The sequence below is a fragment of the Lutra lutra genome, chromosome 13 (assembly GCF_902655055.1).
Source record: "Lutra lutra chromosome 13, mLutLut1.2, whole genome shotgun sequence".
Taxonomy (NCBI): domain Eukaryota; kingdom Metazoa; phylum Chordata; class Mammalia; order Carnivora; family Mustelidae; genus Lutra; species Lutra lutra.
Window position 1 is genome coordinate 18,277,827 of NC_062290.1, and position 17,995 is coordinate 18,295,821.

The 17,995-nt window shown below is 37.4% G+C and overlaps 1 protein-coding gene across 3 annotated transcripts in view; it reads left to right on the forward strand.

Annotated features, from left to right (window-relative positions):
• The window catches only part of VPS13A (vacuolar protein sorting 13 homolog A), a 236,782-nt gene that overhangs the window by 120,547 nt on the left and 98,240 nt on the right, over positions 1 to 17,995 (forward strand). For all 3 annotated transcript variants that reach the window (XM_047699156.1, XM_047699157.1, XM_047699155.1), the window contains exons 33-35: positions 101 to 405; positions 11,716 to 11,863; positions 15,389 to 15,539. In XM_047699156.1, the coding sequence (XP_047555112.1) occupies positions 101 to 405; positions 11,716 to 11,863; positions 15,389 to 15,539 (604 nt within the window). The remainder of the gene's footprint in view (positions 1 to 100; positions 406 to 11,715; positions 11,864 to 15,388; positions 15,540 to 17,995) is intronic.

The window sequence follows — 17,995 nt, forward strand, 5'->3', positions numbered from 1 at the left end:
AAAAAATTTTTCTCTTGGAGGTGAAATCATAAACATGAAGATATATTTAACAATCATTCATTAATGGTAACCATTAGGATATAATTCTGTTATCTTTTAGGCTTTTATAGATAACTTTCAAGCGGCTAAACAAGCCTTGGCTGAGGCTACTGCTCAGGCAGCAGGAATGGCTGCTACTGGTGTAAAAGAATTGGCTCAGAGGAGTTCTAGAATGGCATTGGATGTTAACATCAAAGCCCCAGTGGTGGTCATCCCACAGTCTCCGGTTTCTGAAAATGTTTTTGTTGCTGATTTTGGACTAATAACAATGACAAACACATTCCATATAATAGCAGAGAGCCAGAGTAACCCCCCACCTGTTATTGATCTGATAACAATAAGGCTGAGTGAAATGCGGCTATACAGGTAAGCTTTTCTTAAGTACATTTATAGAGAATACAATCTTTTTCAAACTTTTTACATTAAAGGTTTTGGTATCCTGAGTCTTCTGTCCACAAGGACATTTTATTTTATATAACTATACTTAATTTTGAGATTTTTCTCTTACCCAGGCTTTTTGGCAAGATCTATTACTCCTTGGGTAATTAGGAACACCGTACAATTTGTTATCGGAGGATGTATATTTGTGCTTATTTGTAGTTCTTTGTAAATTATGAGGTCTTGAAAAAATGGGAGAATTTCTAATATAATACATTTATTTACTTTTTAAATACAGCATTAGCCAAACTAAGCTTCATGCTGTGGATCTGATGCTCTAATTTAAAACAAAATAAAACACAGTAGAGGGGCGCCTGGGTGGCTCAGTGGGTTAAACCACTGCCTTCGGCTCAGGTCATGATCCCAGGTCCTGGGTTCAAGCCCCACATAGGGCTTTCTGCTCAGCAGGGAGCCTGCTTCCTCCTCTCTCTCTGCCTGCCTCTCTGCTTACTTGTGATTTCTCTCTGTCAAATAAATAAATAAAAAATCTTTAAAAAAAAAATAAAACACAGTAGAATAATCAAATGTAACCACTGGGCCTAGGATTATAAATTAGGAGAATAAGTGAATCTCCTAATACAAATTAGGAGAATAAGACAATAAGTGAATAGTTCCAGAACTATTTAACTGTGTTTCCATGCTATTTCTAATCACCTATTCTGGATTTAGCACTTTGTTTTTTCTCTGACTTGGATCCATCTCTGTTTAGACCACTCACTTACCCTCTTCTTCCTGTCATTTTTCTTTGGTCTTATTTTCCTTGTCTCATTCCCCTTACTTTGCTATCTCTACTTCTTTTTGACCTCTGGCTAGTCTGGCTCCCTCCGGCCCCTCTTTCTTTCTTTTTTTAAATTTAAAATTTTAATTTTAGTTTTAATTTTTTTTCTTTTAATTTTTAAGTAAGCTCTATTCCCAACTTATGACCCTTAGATCAAGAGTCACATGTTTTACTGAATGAACCATCCGGGTGCCCCTGACCCTTCTTTCTATTAGTTGAATATTTTTAAGGCAGCTGTATTGAGATACAGCTGTGTATAAATTGCATATCTTTAAAATATGTAATAAATTGCATATCTTTAAAATATACATTTTGAAAAGTTTTGAAATGCATACATGTGTGACAGTTTGTGTACAATTGTAGTATTTCTTAAGTATTTGGTAGAATTCACCATTGAAGCCATTTGGGCCTTGAATTTGCTAGTGGGAGATTCTCAACTGCAATTTCCATTTCTTTAATAAACTCAGGACTATTAAAATTATTTTTCTTAAAGGATCTTTAATTTTTTCCCAAGAAATTTGTTCATTTCATCTCAGTTGTAAAATTTTATGGCATAAAGTGTCCATAATACTCCTTTATTCATTACTATCTATAGTGATATCATCCCCGTTATTCTTGATATTTATAATTTGTTATTTTACTGATCTTAATGAACTACCTTTTGATTTTCTCTTTTGTTTTTCTCTTTTCTTTTTCATTGATTTCTTCTTTGATTATTTATTATTTCTTTCTGCTTACTTTGGGTTTTTTTTTTTTTTAAGATTTTTATTTATTTATTTGACAGAGAGAGATCACAAGTAGATGGAGAGGCAGGCAGAGAGAGAGAGAGAGAGAGGGAAGCAGGCTCCCTGCTGAGCAGAGAGCCCGACGCGGGCCTCGATCCCAGGACCCTGAGATCATGACCTGAGCCGAAGGCAGCGGCTTAACCCACTGAGCCACCCAGGCGCCCTTACTTTGGGTTTTTAATTTTGCTCTTTTTGTAGGTATCTTCCAGTGGTAGCTAAGATTACCACTTTGAACATTTCATATATAATGTAGGCTCTCAGTGTTAAAATTTCAGAGTTCCTCTCAGTAGCTCTCTTCTCTCTGGCATTTTACCATATGTACTCAACTGTCTTGTTCTTTTTCGACTCTCACCTCTGTCTTCTCAAGTTGTGGACTTTGCTGGTCTTTTCCTGGCTTACCCGTCCCTTTGGCATGGCTTGTAAATTATCTCAAAGCAATGAAAGTTGGGGCAGTCACAGGGCTCACCTTGTTTTAACCATCTCTCAGGAATGACAGTTGCCTGATGGTCTGTGTCTTAAAAACTACTTTTTAATGTACTTTATGTGGATTTTCTTGATGAGGGGGAGTTGTTGTTTCAGGCAGGATGAGAAACTTGGTTCATATTATTTCATCTTGGATGGAAGAAGAGATTTTCATCAATTGAGTATTTACATACTTATTAAGCACCTAGAATATCCCAGGTACTGTGCTAGGAAGTATAATAATGAGCAGTCTTTATAAAGGATGAATAAATAGTACCTATCTCATTGTTGAGGTGGGTGTTATTTAATGAATTTGTCGAGCTGATGCACAAAACTAGAATCACGTTTAGATTTTGGAAGGGTTGTAGAAAACTGAGTGAAAAGGACACAATACTGGAGGTTGAAAGAGTGGTTTACTAACTACTGGAGTGATTCACATATGAATTATATGTAATGCTGTCTAGGGTAGGGAAGTGAGGTGGTAGAGAACTAACCAGTTAAGAGCAATTTAAAAGTAGAATTTATAGTAAGAGATTGTTGAATGGACATTTGGGTTCAAGGAGAGAAGTTAAATTTGACTTTGGGTTGCGGGTTTGTAAAATTCAGTATTTGGCAATAATGCAGTTCACTGAGATAAGATAGAGCAATGCAGAAAAAAAACAGTTGAGTGGAGACACTGAGCTCTCTAATGAGCAAAGTAACTTGGAAGTTTTCTGACTTTGATATGGAGATACATAGAAAGAGATTGGAAGGCACTTGGACATATGTGTGTAGATATTAGGGTGTTTGGACTTCCAGATTTGGGAGTTCTTAGTAATATTTAGGTAGTTATTAAAGCTAATATCACACAGTTTATAGAGTAGAGCATATGGGACAGAATGCTCACAAATGCCAATACATAAGGAATATATATTACTCAAAAGAGACTGAGAAAGAGGAGGCAGAGAGATGGGGGGCAATCCAGGAGGGTATGTTGAGACGATGTTGAGGACTCTCTTGATACTGTTAACCATGAATTAGTAGCACCTGATATTTCTTAATGTAGTACTTGATATCTGGGGTTAGATTCAGGAAAGACTGATTTTTTAATAAACAGATGTGACTCAAGGTAGTGGGACAGGATTGCTAAATATTGACAGTCATGTTGATGGATAATGGAGGTGGAAGAAATCAAAGACAAGAGGGTACTGATAAAGTAAAAGAATGTAGAAAGGGGTTTATAAACTAGAGATGCATTAATCTCAGAGTCTTAAGAATAAACACTGACTAGTTGTTGATTGATTAAAGCAAGAAGTAGAAAGTGGTAAACCTGGTTGATATTCTGCTTAAAGGAATATGAACGAGTGGGGAGTATGATCGCAAATTAAGGAAAATTATTTCTATACCTCTTAACTCTGAGATTATTAGGGTGTTGGAGAAAAATTGGCCTCTTTATTTAATTGAGCTCCATGGAAAGCCAGGTTTTAGTTACGGTAATACATTTAGTGCAAACATAGGAAAATGTAGAATGATTTGTTCAGCCAAGTCCAGAGAATTAAAAAATCATAGGAAAAAATTGAGGTGAGAGCCTTCTATTTTAGTAATAGACTAAAGAGGAACAATTTAAACTTTAGATGGATCTTTAACTTTTAAACTGTATAAAAATCTAAATTTACTAAAATGATTATAAATCTATAATCACATTTTGCCTTATTTCAAGAAATGATAGGTATAAATTAGGTGTGAGCCTATATTACAAATAGATTTTTTTTAAAAGCTCACTAATTATCTCTAGAGCATTAGAAAATACTATTTTTATGTCCAAAAATGAGTTAACTTTTTATTGAAGAAATACATAAAATGATATTAGTATGAACAGAAAAGATTGCTGACAATATGACTACCCGAAGGTAAGTATTATGAATAATTTGGTCTGTTTCTTCTAGTTCATTATTTCTGCACATATATTTAAGTTGAGTAAAATAATTGCTTATTTTGGGTCATAAATTCTTTTTTCCCTTAACAGAATGCTATAAGTATTTTTCCATGTTATTTTGAGTACATTTTTTTCCTAAATATTTTATTTTATTCTGCAGGTTTTCAAAACTTCATTTGCCTATTGTTAGAAAGTTAATTTGATTCTGGGTTCTTTTGCTGTTATAAATAACACTATAATGATGATTGATATAATTTTTCATCAATAGTTACATGACATTCTACTCATATCTTTAGAATAATTCATTTCCCCAGATGAATTTCTAGAAATAGAATTACTAAGTTATAGAGTATAAGCAATTTTCCCTGAAATAATTTTAAAATTACTGGTTTTTGGCAATTCAGTTTGGTTATAGCTTCAGAGTAAAGCTCATAAAGACGAATAAGTATTTCATATTTGTGACCACCTCTGTTGAAATCATTTTGTTGCAAAGCTATTAATTGCAATGTAAAATTTAAAAAAGGTACTCAGAATATTTATATGAGGAAAATTATAAAACTTAACCAATGGCCAGAAAGAAATCTTGAGTAAATGTGGAGAGAATATTTCTTAGACCTAATATTATAGAGATGTCTGTTTGCATACATTAATTTATACATTTAATCCATTCTCAATAAAAATCAAATATCAGTTCTTTTTAAAGTCTTTCAAAGATTATTGGGAATTTTTTTTTAAATATAAATAGGAGACAAGATGTCTCAAAGATTTTTTTAAAGAAGAAATTGAGATAGGGAATGGAGACATCATAACATTTGAGGTACTACTAAAATAGATTGGATTGTATTAAATACTTCTAAAATATATTATGAAGTAAAATGATTAAAATAATGGAACAGAAGAGAAAGCCAGCAGTTGACCACGTGTATATTTGTATCCTCTTCATTCATATATGTATAGTCAATCGTATTGTTCAGATTTCATGTTTGTGAATTTTCCAACTCACTGAAACCTATTTGTAACCCCAAAATCAATACTCATGATATTTTACAGTTATTTCTACATGTGCATAGCCATAAGAAATGTTGGTCTCCCAAAGCCTATGTTACCAACTGAGGTGTCAAACAAAGTGACATTCTGCCTTCTTTTTTCAGGAAATAATTGTATAGCACATGACATATTGCAGTTATCTAAGTGAAGGACTGGCAATAAGCGTAGAATAAACATAGTTTCTTCTTTCGTGAATCTTTTTTTCTAATTGAAACTGCAGACAAGACAATAAACTATTACAATACTATTAGATAGAATCTGAGAGAGCATAGGAAGGGTGTTGACCCCAGATATTGGGTGGTACTGATAAGGAGAATTTTTTTAAGGAAGTAAACTTATGACATAGCAATTAATGTTTCTTGCAGTTTGTCCAGAAGAAGAAATTTATTTGAAGATATGTACAAAGATAATCCAAGTATTTATTATAGTGAAGAATTAAAAACAACGTAACTTTTTAACAACAGAAGGTTGATAAAGTGACTTATGTTACTGCCCTATAACACACACCTATTAAAATTGCATATGAGGAATTTCTGGAGAAAAATGGTAGAGTAGGAAGATTCTAGGCTCACCTCCTCTTATGGATAAAGCTAGATAACACCCCCAATCAGTAAAATAACCCAGAAAATGACCTGAAGACTCGAAGAACAGACTCCACAGCTAAATGTAGAGAAAAGGCCACATCAAAGAGCATAGGAGGGGTGGAGACATGGTGGGAAGCCAGACTCACTTTCAGGGCTACCTATCCATAGGAAGGAGGGACACTCACGGTCTTGGAGAAGGGAGAGATACAGATCCCACCACAGGCAAAGGGGACCCCACTGAGAAGATGAATCTTCATAGCATTTGGCTTCGAAAATCACAGGGGCATAACTTAGCAATTTCTTAATAATCAGTGGGGCTTAATACCTGGAACTTTAAAAATCCACAGGCTTGGCTCTAGGAGAGCCAGAGCACAATGGGAGGCTGAGTACCCACCATCAAAGAGACAGCAAAACAAACAGCCACCTTGAGATACAGCACAGAAGCAGCAATTTGTAAAATGTCAAGAGTATATAAGAAGGAGATTTATTTACTAGTCTCAGAGTATGTGCAGAAGGGATAAGGGGTGTTTGGGAGTCTTATGCAAGAACAAATAAGCTGACTGTTGCCATTACCCTCCCCTGCACCACAGCCAAGATACATGGACACTTGTGGTAACCAGCATAGCACAGACATTCTCCACCAGCTTGCTGATCATACGCCCTGTTCCTGCATGCTCTGCAGACCCACTCCAGCCATCCTGGCTGGGCAGTTTTCCTAGTTGGTGGGAGGTCCCCTTCCATAGCAGACCAGTGCACACCTTGCTGGCAGCACACACTCTGCCCCCGCATTCTCCGCTGGATCTTCCCTCTCCAACGTGCCCTTGGCAGGAGTCCATCCAAAGAGGTGGCACAGTCCTGGCAGTGTGCAAGCAGCTCCATAAAGGGCCAGCACCATTCCAAAGTGACTTCTGCAGCAGGGTGAAGGGCAATAACCACACACACACACACACACACACACACTCACACACCAGTTCACCTATGGCCTCAGCAGTAGCCTGGGGGCAGACATCTAGTCTGATTTCAGGACCCACCCACTAACAGATGCTTCTTAGGGACAGTACAGGGAGAGGTTCCTGTAGTTCATCTCTAGCACTGCTCTGCCAAATACCTGGTCTGACCCAAGTTAATAGGAATCTCTAGACTGGATGACTAGACAACACAGGGACCAAACTCTGCCCACAATAGGCAAAGAGAGTCATCTCACACAACTGGACTGATGGTAAGTTCAGCTCAGTCAATAGTGTAGGGTGCATATAACACCTAGAGGATGCTCCTGAAGCACCGCATTCTGGTGAACAAGGGACATTGTACTGTAGGACACTACAGGACTTCTTCATAAGGCCATGACTTTGAAGAGTAGGAGACATAGCTGATTTTCATAACACATGGAAACAGACACAGAGTTAGACAAAGTGAGGAGACAGAGGAATATGTCCCAAATGAAAGAACAGGACAAAAGTCACAAGAGCCAAACAAAATGGAGATAATATACCTGACAGAATTTAAACTAATGGTCATAAAGATACTCATTGGACTTGAGAAGAGAAGGGAGAACTCCAGTGGAGAACTTTAACAAAGAGAAAGAAGACAGAACCAATCAGAAATTAATAACTCAATAACTGAAGTTTAAAATACATGAGAGGGAATAAATAGACTAGAGGAAGCAGAAAGTTGGATCCCCGGCCTGGGGAACAGAGCAGTGGAAAGCAATCAGAGAGAAAAGAGTAATAAAAAAATGAAAGTAGATTAAGGGAACTCAACACCACTGTGAAGGATAATAACATTCATACCATCAGGATTCCAGAGGGGAAGAGAGACAAGGTGGCAGAAAATTTGAAGAAATAATAGCTGAAACCTTCCCAAACCTGGGGGAAAGAAACAGAAATCCAGATCCAGGAAGCAGAGAGAGCCCCCAGCAAAATCAGTACAAGAAGGTCCACACCAAGACACATAGTAATTAAAATGGGGGAAAAAGGGGCGCCTGGGTGGCTCAGTGGGTTAAGCTGCTGCCTTCGGCTCAGGTCATGATCTCAGGGTCCTGGGATCGAGTCCCGCATCGGGCTCTCTGCTCAGCAGGGAGCCTGCTTCCCTTCCCCTCTCTTTGCCTGCCTCTCTGTCTACTTGTGATCTCTCTCTCTGTCAAATAAATAAATAAAAATCTTTAAAAAAAATAAATAAATAAATTGGGGGAAAAAGTAGTGAGAATCTTAAAAGCAGCAAGAGAACAGAAAACAGTTCCATACAAGGGAAACAAAAGCAAAAATAGCATATTGGGACTGTAGCAGAATAAAAATCTTCTGCCCAACAAAGTAAATAACCAACAAATCAAAAGGCAACCTAGTGAATGGGAGAAGATATTTTCAAATGATAAATCTGGTAAGGGGTTATTCTCCAAAATACATAAAGAACTTAATTAAGTGCATGCGCACGCACAGACACACACACATCCATTTTTTTTAAATTAATTTTTTATTTTTTCAGCATAACAGTATTCATTATTTTTGCACCACACCCAGTGCTCCATGCAATCCGTGCCCTCTACAATACCCACCACCTGGTGCCCCCAACCTCCCACCCCCCACCCCTTGAAAATTCTCAGATCGTTTTTCAGAGTCCATAGTCTCTCATGGTTCACCTCCCCTTCCAATTTCCCTCAACTCCCTTCTCCTCTCCATCTCCCCTTATCCTCCATGCTATTTGTTATGCTCCACAAATAAGTGAAACCATATGGTAATTGACTCTCTCTGCTTGACTTATTTCACTCAGCATAATCTCTTCCAGTCCCGTCCATGTTGCTACAAAACTTGGGTATTCATCCTTTCTTTTTTCTTTTTCTTTTCTTTTTTTTTTTTTTACAGCTTTATAAACATATATTTTTATCTCCAGGGGTACAGGTCTGCGAATCGCCAGGTTTACACACTTCACAGCACTCACCATAGCGCATACCTTCCCCAATATCCATAACCCCACCCCCCCTCTCCCAACCCCCCTCCCCCCATCAACCCTCAGTTTGTTTTGTGAGATTAAGAGTCACTTATGGTTTGTCTCCCTCCCAATCCCATCTTGTTTCATTTATTCTTCTCCAACCCCCTTAACCCCCCATGTTGCATCTCCACTTCCTCATATCAGGGAGATCATATGATAGTTGTCTTTCTCCGATTGACTTATTTCGCTAAGCATGATACCCTCTAGTTCCATCCACGTCGTCGCAAATGGCAAGATTTCATTTCTTTTGATGGCTGCATAGTATTCCATTGTGTATATATACCACCTCTTCTTTATCCATTCGTCTGTAGATGGACATCTAGGTTCTTTCCATAGTTTGGCTATTGTAGACATTGCTGCTATAAACATTCGGGTGCACGTGCCCCTTCGGATCACTATGTTTGTATCTTTAGGGTAAATACCCAGCAGTGCAATTGCAGGGTCATAGGGTAGTTCTATTTTCAACATTTTGAGGAACCTCCATGCTGTTTTCCAGAGTGGTTGCACCAGCTTGCATTCCCACCAACAGTGTAGGAGGGTTCCCCTTTCTCCGCATCCTCGCCAGCATCTGTCATTTCCTGACTTGTTAATTTTAGCCATTCTGACTGGTGTGAGGTGATATCTCATGGTGGTTTTGATTTGTATTTCCCTGATGCCGAGTGATATGGAGCACTTTTTCATGTGTCTGTTGGCCATCTGGATGTCTTCTTTGCAGAAATGTCTCTGAGAACACATCCATTTTTTAAAATTGGCTGGAGAGGAACAGCTATTTCTCCAAAGAAGACCTCTAGATGACCTCAGACACGTGAAAAGATGCCCAGCATTACTCATGATCAGGGAGATGAAAATCCTTGAGATATCATTGCATACATTGAGATATCATCACACACCTGTTAGAATGGCTAGAATCAAAAACAGAAGAAGACTATAGTGTTGGTAAGGATGTGGAGAAAAAGGAACCCTTGTGCACTGTCAGTGAAAATGCAAACTGGTGCAGCCACTGTGGAAAACAGTATGGAGGTTCCTCAAAAAGTTAAAAATAGAATTGCCATATAACCCATTAATTCCACTAGTGGGTGTTTATCCAGATAATATGAAAAACAAATGCAAAAGAAGATTTGCACTCCTATGTTTACTGCAGCATTATTTCTATTAGCTGCCGCCTCCTCATGGCACATGGGAGAAGAATGAGGCACAAATAAGTCAGCTGCAAGAGAATAGGAGCGGGGGCTAAGACTGTCGACCCCCTACTCCCATTGTCTTGCCACTAACTTCTTTGTGCCTCATTCTTCTCCGTGCGCAGTCAGGAGGCAACAAATAGCCAAATTATGGAAGCAGCTCAAGGGTCCGTCGATAGATGAATAAGGAAGCGATGTGTGTGTGTGTGTGTGTGTGTGTGTGTGTGTATCAGAGTATTATAAAAATACTGATTAAAAAAATACTGAAATCTTGCAACAAAGTGGATGGATCTGGAGGGTATAATGCTAAGTGAAATAAGTCATTTGGCAGAAGACAAATATATAGGATTTCACTCATGTAGTTTGAGAAACAAATGAACAAACTAAAAATAAGCATAAAAAACAGGCTCTTAACTATAGAGAGCAAACTGATGGTTACCAGAGGGGAGTTGGGTGGATAGATGGGTGAAGAAAGTGAAAGGGATTAAGAATGCACCTATCTTGATGAACACTGAGTATTGTGTAGAATTGTTGAACCAGTATATTGTACGCCTGAAACTAATAATACCACTATGTTAATTATACTGGAATTTAAAAAATTAAAAGTAATATTAAACATAAAAAATAAAACAGCATTTGAAATAGTTTTTATGAGCCTTTTAGATTTCTTAATTTATTCCCATTAAGTGGAGATTGTAAGCGTGCATGCATGAGTATAGTGTTACTCTATAGTTAATTCATAAAATGGTATGATACTAGGCATTCTGAGAGATCCCTGATGACTCCTGTATTTCTCTCCACTTGAGTAAGTGAATCTAAAATTCTGCTTCATACTCTAGTTGAACAATTTGGAATTTGTTGCCAGTTAAAATGTAAGTACATTATTAAGTAGTAACACTTTGATGTTGTCACTTGAATGTACAGTGAAAGGCTTCTGTGAAATGGGTTAAGTAACCTACTGTTTTCATCATTCCTGAGTCAATCCTACTCTTACAAATATTTGGAAAGGCAAATAATGGTTCAACTTAATATGAAATTGCCTATATTCAACTGTTTTTCATCCACAGAAATAGAAATTTTATATGGTCTGTATGGTTTGCTATCAAGTTGAGGGGATATGTGGTATTTTCCATACATAAGTGAGTGAATTAAGTTGTTTTTCTAATGAGGTCTTCTATAATGTTATGTTTTCCAATTATGTAGAGATAGTCCTCATTTTAAGAGTTTACTATCCAACTTACATATTTTTGGCACTTTTTAACATACTGCAAAATCTTATTCTGAAGATTGATTTCTCTACAATATGGATAACTTGAGCTCAGAGAAAGTTACCTAAATTCACAGTGGGATGGAGTATCTCTCATTTTGACTTGGGAGGCTGGGTAGATTTTATTTTTCTTTACATACAAAAATTATTGATTTTTACTATTTGTATATAGAATGATACATTTTTTTTTTTACTATGGGTATATATGAAACAAAACAATTTTATTTCTACTTACAGGACTCAATTTATTGATGATGCATACCAGGAAGTACTAGATCTGCTATTACCATTAAATCTTGAGGTGATTGTTGAGCGAAATTTATCTTGGGAGTGGTACCAGGAAGTTCCTTGTTTTAATATAAATGCTCAGCTAAAGCCCATGGAGGTAACTTTTTGGATCCTTGTTGATTTCTGTTTTGTTGGTTAAAAATATTGTTTGGGAACATAAGATATTTTGGTGTAGATCTTCTATATTGATTAGCTCTGTCAAAATTACTATATATAAATAGTAGCTATATTAACGATTGAATTCATTGAATGTCTCCATTCATGCGGCAAACATTTGAATGGCTACTCTGTGTTAGATCCTATGTCATATATGGAGAGACTGTGGCAAGGAAGCTATTGCATTTTGTCCTGGCTTCATGGAATCTAATCAGTCTAGGGAAGGTTTAGCAGTCATAGTGCTCTAGAGGTGTGATAGTTAGAATATAAAAAAGTATATAGGCATGTAATTAAAATAGTTATAAATTGTAGTAAATTCCATAGAGGAAGCAAATATCAGACATGCTAAGTAGTCAATTGGATATATTAATTTAGAACTTAGTGGAGAGGCCTTGGCTGGAAATAAATAATGTTAAAGTCATCAGCATCTAGATGGTATTTAAAGCCATGATAATATGTGAAATAACATACAGAAGGTCCTAGAAGAAAGGGAAGAGGGATGGTGTATGGGTGGCTCAGTTAGTTAAGCAGCTACCTTCGGCTCAGGTCATGATCCCGGAGTCCCGGGAGTGAGTACTGCATTGGGCTCCCGGCTCCACGGGGAGTCTGCTTCTCCCTCTGACCTTCTCCCCACTCATGCTCTCTCTCACTGTCTCTCAAATAAATAAATCTTTTTAAAAATAATGGAAGAGGCTGATGATGAAAATGGCAAATGGGTCCGTTCCTTATGCTTAATTTTACCTATTTATTGGTTGATACTGCTTCACAGATCTCTAATGTAACTATCCAAAGTTTCCTATCTTTCCTTTTGACTGCACAGAGGTCAAAACTGTATCACATGCTTTGCTAAAGTGTCAGCAGCACATACCCTGTCTGGAAGGTTACTTAAAAAGCCTATGCAACAAATCCTCTTCCCTCCTCCCATCCCCTATTTCCTTTCTGTTTCTCTCCCCAAAAAAATACATTCAAAAAGAGAAAACCATCATTTTTAAAGGTTTCAAGTTTTAATTCAGAAATATATTTAGAGTTTAAAACATGATGATCTCAGCTGAAAATCCTTAAGCTCTTAGTGTATATGATCATATTAGACTCCCTAACTTGTAAATGCAAAGTGGCTTTTTTTTTTAAGATTTTATTTATTTATGAGAGAGAGAGGGAGAGAGCACACAAGTGGAGGTTAGAGGCAGAGGGAGAGGGAGAAGCAGACCCCCACTAAGCAGGGAGCCTGATGCAGGGCTTGATCCCAGGACCCCCGAGATCATGACCTGAGTGGAAGGCAAACATTTAACTGACTGAGCCACCCAGGTGCCCCAGAAAGCGTTGTCCTAAGATAAAAATCGAAGTCTCTATATTTTTAAAACAACTGGTAGATACTTTTGAAACATAAGTAGCATGTTTCACCCAGCATACTGCACATATCCTCTCCTTGGTAGGCCCAGGTCTTAGGCAGATCTCTGTGGGGCAGCAGGGACACCATCTGGCTTCACTCTTCCCCAGGAAGCATGTCCAGGTGCTTGTGCAGACCATCTGTAAAGGGCTGGCAGCCTTCCAGGGCAGATGAAATTGGCTCTTCCCTGTCCTGATCCACCTGAATAGTCCGTGGATATGGACCTGGGTCTACGTATTTGACCCCTCCTGGATCAGGGAGAGGTTGGAATCAGTTACTTTAATACATCTAGACTAAGTGTTGCATTTTGTGGTTTCTGACTTGTCAGACATTTGGGAGTAGCAAGATAGCCTGTCCTGACTTGTAGGCCCCATGGACCAGCAGTCCTGGGATCCTTATAGTTCTTGCAATTCTTGGACTGAGGTGTTAGCAAGAGTGAAGCATGATCATTAATATCCTTATTTGTAGGGCATTCAGTATACATGTACCAATTAAAAGACATGGTTTAGATATGGTTGTAATATTTAACTTCAGCTTATTAATTTATATGAACATACTAGTTTTGTAATACCAGCTACAAAATAAACACAAGATGTCATGAATGAAAACACTGGACTAGTATATCTTCTTTGAATTATAGTCAAAGGAATCCTGGTACACATAAAACTCATTTTGTGGAATTGTTTCTTTGAGATGATTAAGTGTATCAATTTAAAACTCATAGTTTTTTATTTTGTTTTGTTGTTTCACAAGATTGCTATTGTGTTTAAGTTCTCCAGAGAAACATAGTCAATAGGATGTGTGTGTGTGTGTGTGTTTATGTATACACTTGGTCTGGATACAGTAGATTGATTTCTTGATGACTCCGTTTTAGCCTCTCCCTGACACTCAGGATGAGGTTTGGGAGGGGTTAAAGATGTGGTCTCCTGAGCCAGGCGGCAACAGCTGTTAACTACTTGGGTGGATCATGAAGAGCCGATTTCATCCTGGTTGGCCTGCCCCAGAAGGCGGCTGGTATTTGTAGATGGTCTGTGCATCCTGTGTGTATTCTATATACATATCATGTGTGTGACATCTTGAATAATATTGGACCAAATATGTAGGTCCTGTGATCTAGCCGAGTCGATGTAGAATTAACCATGATAGCTCTTTTTTTTTTTTAAGATTTTATTTATTTATTTGACAGAGATTACAAGTAGGCAGAAAGACAGGCAGAGAGAGAGAGGAGGAAGCAGGCTCCCTGCAGAGCAGAGACCCCGATTCGAGGCTTGATCCCAGGACCCTGGGATCAACCATCATAGCTCTTATGTTGGTAATTTTAGGCTAAATTCACAAGACATAGGGAACATGAGTTCTTTAAGTTCTTTAAGTGGATTTAAGTATGATATTTAACCATTTAAGTCTCAGCTTCTTATACAGTCAGGATATATTCTTTATACCTATAACTTTTGTGAGGTTCAAATGAAATAATTTATATAAAATACATTGTGAACTATTTTTCATGATGCAGATGTAATTTGCATTTGTAAATCGAGGTGTTTAGTAACTAAAAAATGCAAAATAACTAGATAAATGAAAGTTCATTTTATTTTTTATTTTTTTTTTTTTTTTTTAAAGATTTTATTTATTTATTTGACAGAGAGAAATCACAAGTAGGCAGAGAGGCAGGCAGAGAGAGAGGAGGAAGCAGGCCCCCTGCCAAGCAGAAAGCCCGATGCGGGGCTTGAACCCAGGACCTGGGATCATGACCTGAGCCGAAGGCAGTGGCTCAACCCACTGAGCCACCCAGGCACCCCGAAAGTTCATTTTAAAGGCTTTAAATTATTAGGTTAATTGATATGTTCATAACAAAAAACTTATCATTCATAGTTTCATTGGTATTGACATCTAATTTCCGTACTTCACAAGGTACTAAAGATTACATGGTCATTTAGGAAACTGAATATCCTATTAGTAGAATTATCTATTGCATTAAAAAATTGGTTTGTAGAGGACTGGGATGAAACACATGCTTTTCAATGTAAGCGAATTTTAACTACATAAAGTAGTGTTAAAATAAACAAATCTTTCTTTTCACAGTTCATTCTTAGTCAAGAAGATATGACAACTATTTTTAAAACATTATATGGCAATATATGGTACAAAGAAGGTGGTGGTGCCTCACCTGCAGGAGTAAAAGAACAGAATAGTGTTAATAGTGGGGCTACTAATGCTTCACACCATTTAGAAGGTATGTTCTTAACTTACCATTAACCTTCCCCTTCCCATCTCTAATCCCACATTTCTTCCTCCTTCCTTTCCAGTCTCTAGTTTGGGTTTTTGAAAATAAGGTTTATAGATCTTGTATAATTAGCTAATCCTATGTGGGTATCTCCAAATTGTTATTAGGCATTCTGTTTATTTTTTTCTGTTGAATCAAAATTTCTAGTTGTGTTGTGACAAAATTCCTTCGTATTTATTCTTGTTATTCCAACTGCCCTATACATCCTTATTTTCAATTTTTCTCCCCATCCACCTCTTCTCCCTAGTTCTTAGTGCAGCATATATCCCAGATAGAATATATTACATTAAATTAGGAGTATTGAAATATTAAGGATGTCAAGAAGGAATGATCATTACTAAATGATGAATTTCAGCAAGCATCTGGAAGATAGGTAGAGGAGGGCATGGGGAACTGTAATTCAGAAAGAGGTTTTATCTAATACTCGATTTAATGTGGTGTGTGGAACCTGACTGGGTTCTAAGTTTAGCACCAGCATGTAAGAGAGAATTGGGTCAATTAAGGTTGCTGGGAGGACTATGCTTCGTAAGAATAGAGTTCTCATTCTGGCATTTTTAGGGGATCCTCAAACCTTCTTCTCTCCAAATGACACTAGTCTACCAGACCCTCTTGCAAAGCCCTGAGATAAAACACACCTCTTCCATTCAGGGAGAGTCCTAACACTACGCTTATGACTTTACATGAAACTCTCTTCTTACTGGATAGAATAATCAGCCCAGTCCGTTATTGTTAAAATATTCACGGTTAGGTTAAGAAAATAGCAAGGAGTTAATCATAAAAGAAACCAGGATAACTGAATATTATTTTCTTAGTGAAACAGAAATAATTCAGGTAACAAGAATGTAAACAAACTCTTAATTCGTAATCAGAGGATTTTGAGAATATAGAAACTGTAGCTTACCCTCACTATTTTCCACCCTCTCAAGATAAGAAAGAGTTCTTGGAACCCAAAAATATGACTGGTGAAATTCAGAACAAATGCAGTAAGCGTGAGGTTAAAATGTAAGTACTGAGTTGGAATATATAGTTGATGTAATCTCCCATGACACAGCAGAAAAATAAGCCACAGACACATAAAGTGAGATAAAACTTACGAAGTATAGACCTTTCAAAAGTTGCAAAATCCAGAATAATAACTGTGTTAGGAGAAAGAACTGAGAAAATGGAAGAGAAGAATCTTTCAAAGAAATGATAGAAGAAAATTTTTAGAGGTAAATATTGAAATTCTTGGATATAAAAAAATCTAACAAGTTTCAAGCAGATGGGATAAACAAAGATTGCCCATGCAGACACATTTTCATGAAATGTCAGAACAACAAAGATCAGATTCTTAGTTTCAGAACAAAAGCAAGCTGTTTACTAGGGGCTTGGAAAAAAAGTGATTGGAATCAGATTGCCATGAACAAAACTCAATGGGACAGGGTAGATGGATGATAAAAGACAACGGAGCACTATAGTTAGATTTCTAAGGAAATGATTTTGAAGTTAGGATTCTATATATAGTCAAACCATAAAATGTGAAAACACAATAATTCTCAAATTTCTAGTGACTCAAAGTTTACTACTTTCATACTCATTCCTAAGGAAATTCGTTTGAAAATTTAACCTAGTGAAACAAACAAGGAATCCAGGAAAAAAGACAACATGGGATCCAGAAACAATGGGCCTACCCAGAAGTGCATTGAACAGGAATCCCAAAATTTTCTATTTTATTGGGCTATTCATTACAGAGGAATTCAGAAAGCCGTAAGAAAAATTTTGTAAAGTGGAAGAATGTCTTAAAAAAAAATAGCATAAATTTCATATAATATGTGGAATGAGGGATTAATTAACTACATTATGTGAGTGATATGGGAAAGGCGGCATGTTTTTGGTTCCTAAGAAGGGAGAAATCTTACTGTGTAAATAAGAATGTAAAGGTTATTGGGGCGCCTGGGTGGCTCAGTGGGTTAAAGCCTCTGCCTTCGGCTCAGGTCATGATCCCAGGGTCCTGGGATCGAGCCCCGCATCGGGCTCTCTGTTCACGGGAAGCCTGCCTATTCCTCTCTCTCTCTGCCTGCCTCTCTGCCTACTTGTGATTTCTGTCTGTCAAATAAATAAATAAAATCTTTAAAAAAAAAAAAAAGAGGGGCGCCTGGGTGGCTCAGTGGGTTAAGCCGCTGCCTTCGGCTCAGGTCATGATCTCAGGGTCCTGGGATCGAGCCCCGCATCGGGCTCTCTGCTCAGCAGGGAGTCTGCTTCCCTCTCTCTCTCTCTGCCTGCCTCTCTGCCTACTTGTGATCTCTCTCTGTCAAATAAATAAATAAAATCTTAAAAAAAAAAAAAAAGAAAAGAAAAGAAAAAAAAAAGAATGTAAAGGTTATTAACCATGTTAATGTAGAGATGAAGACATAACTGACCAAAGC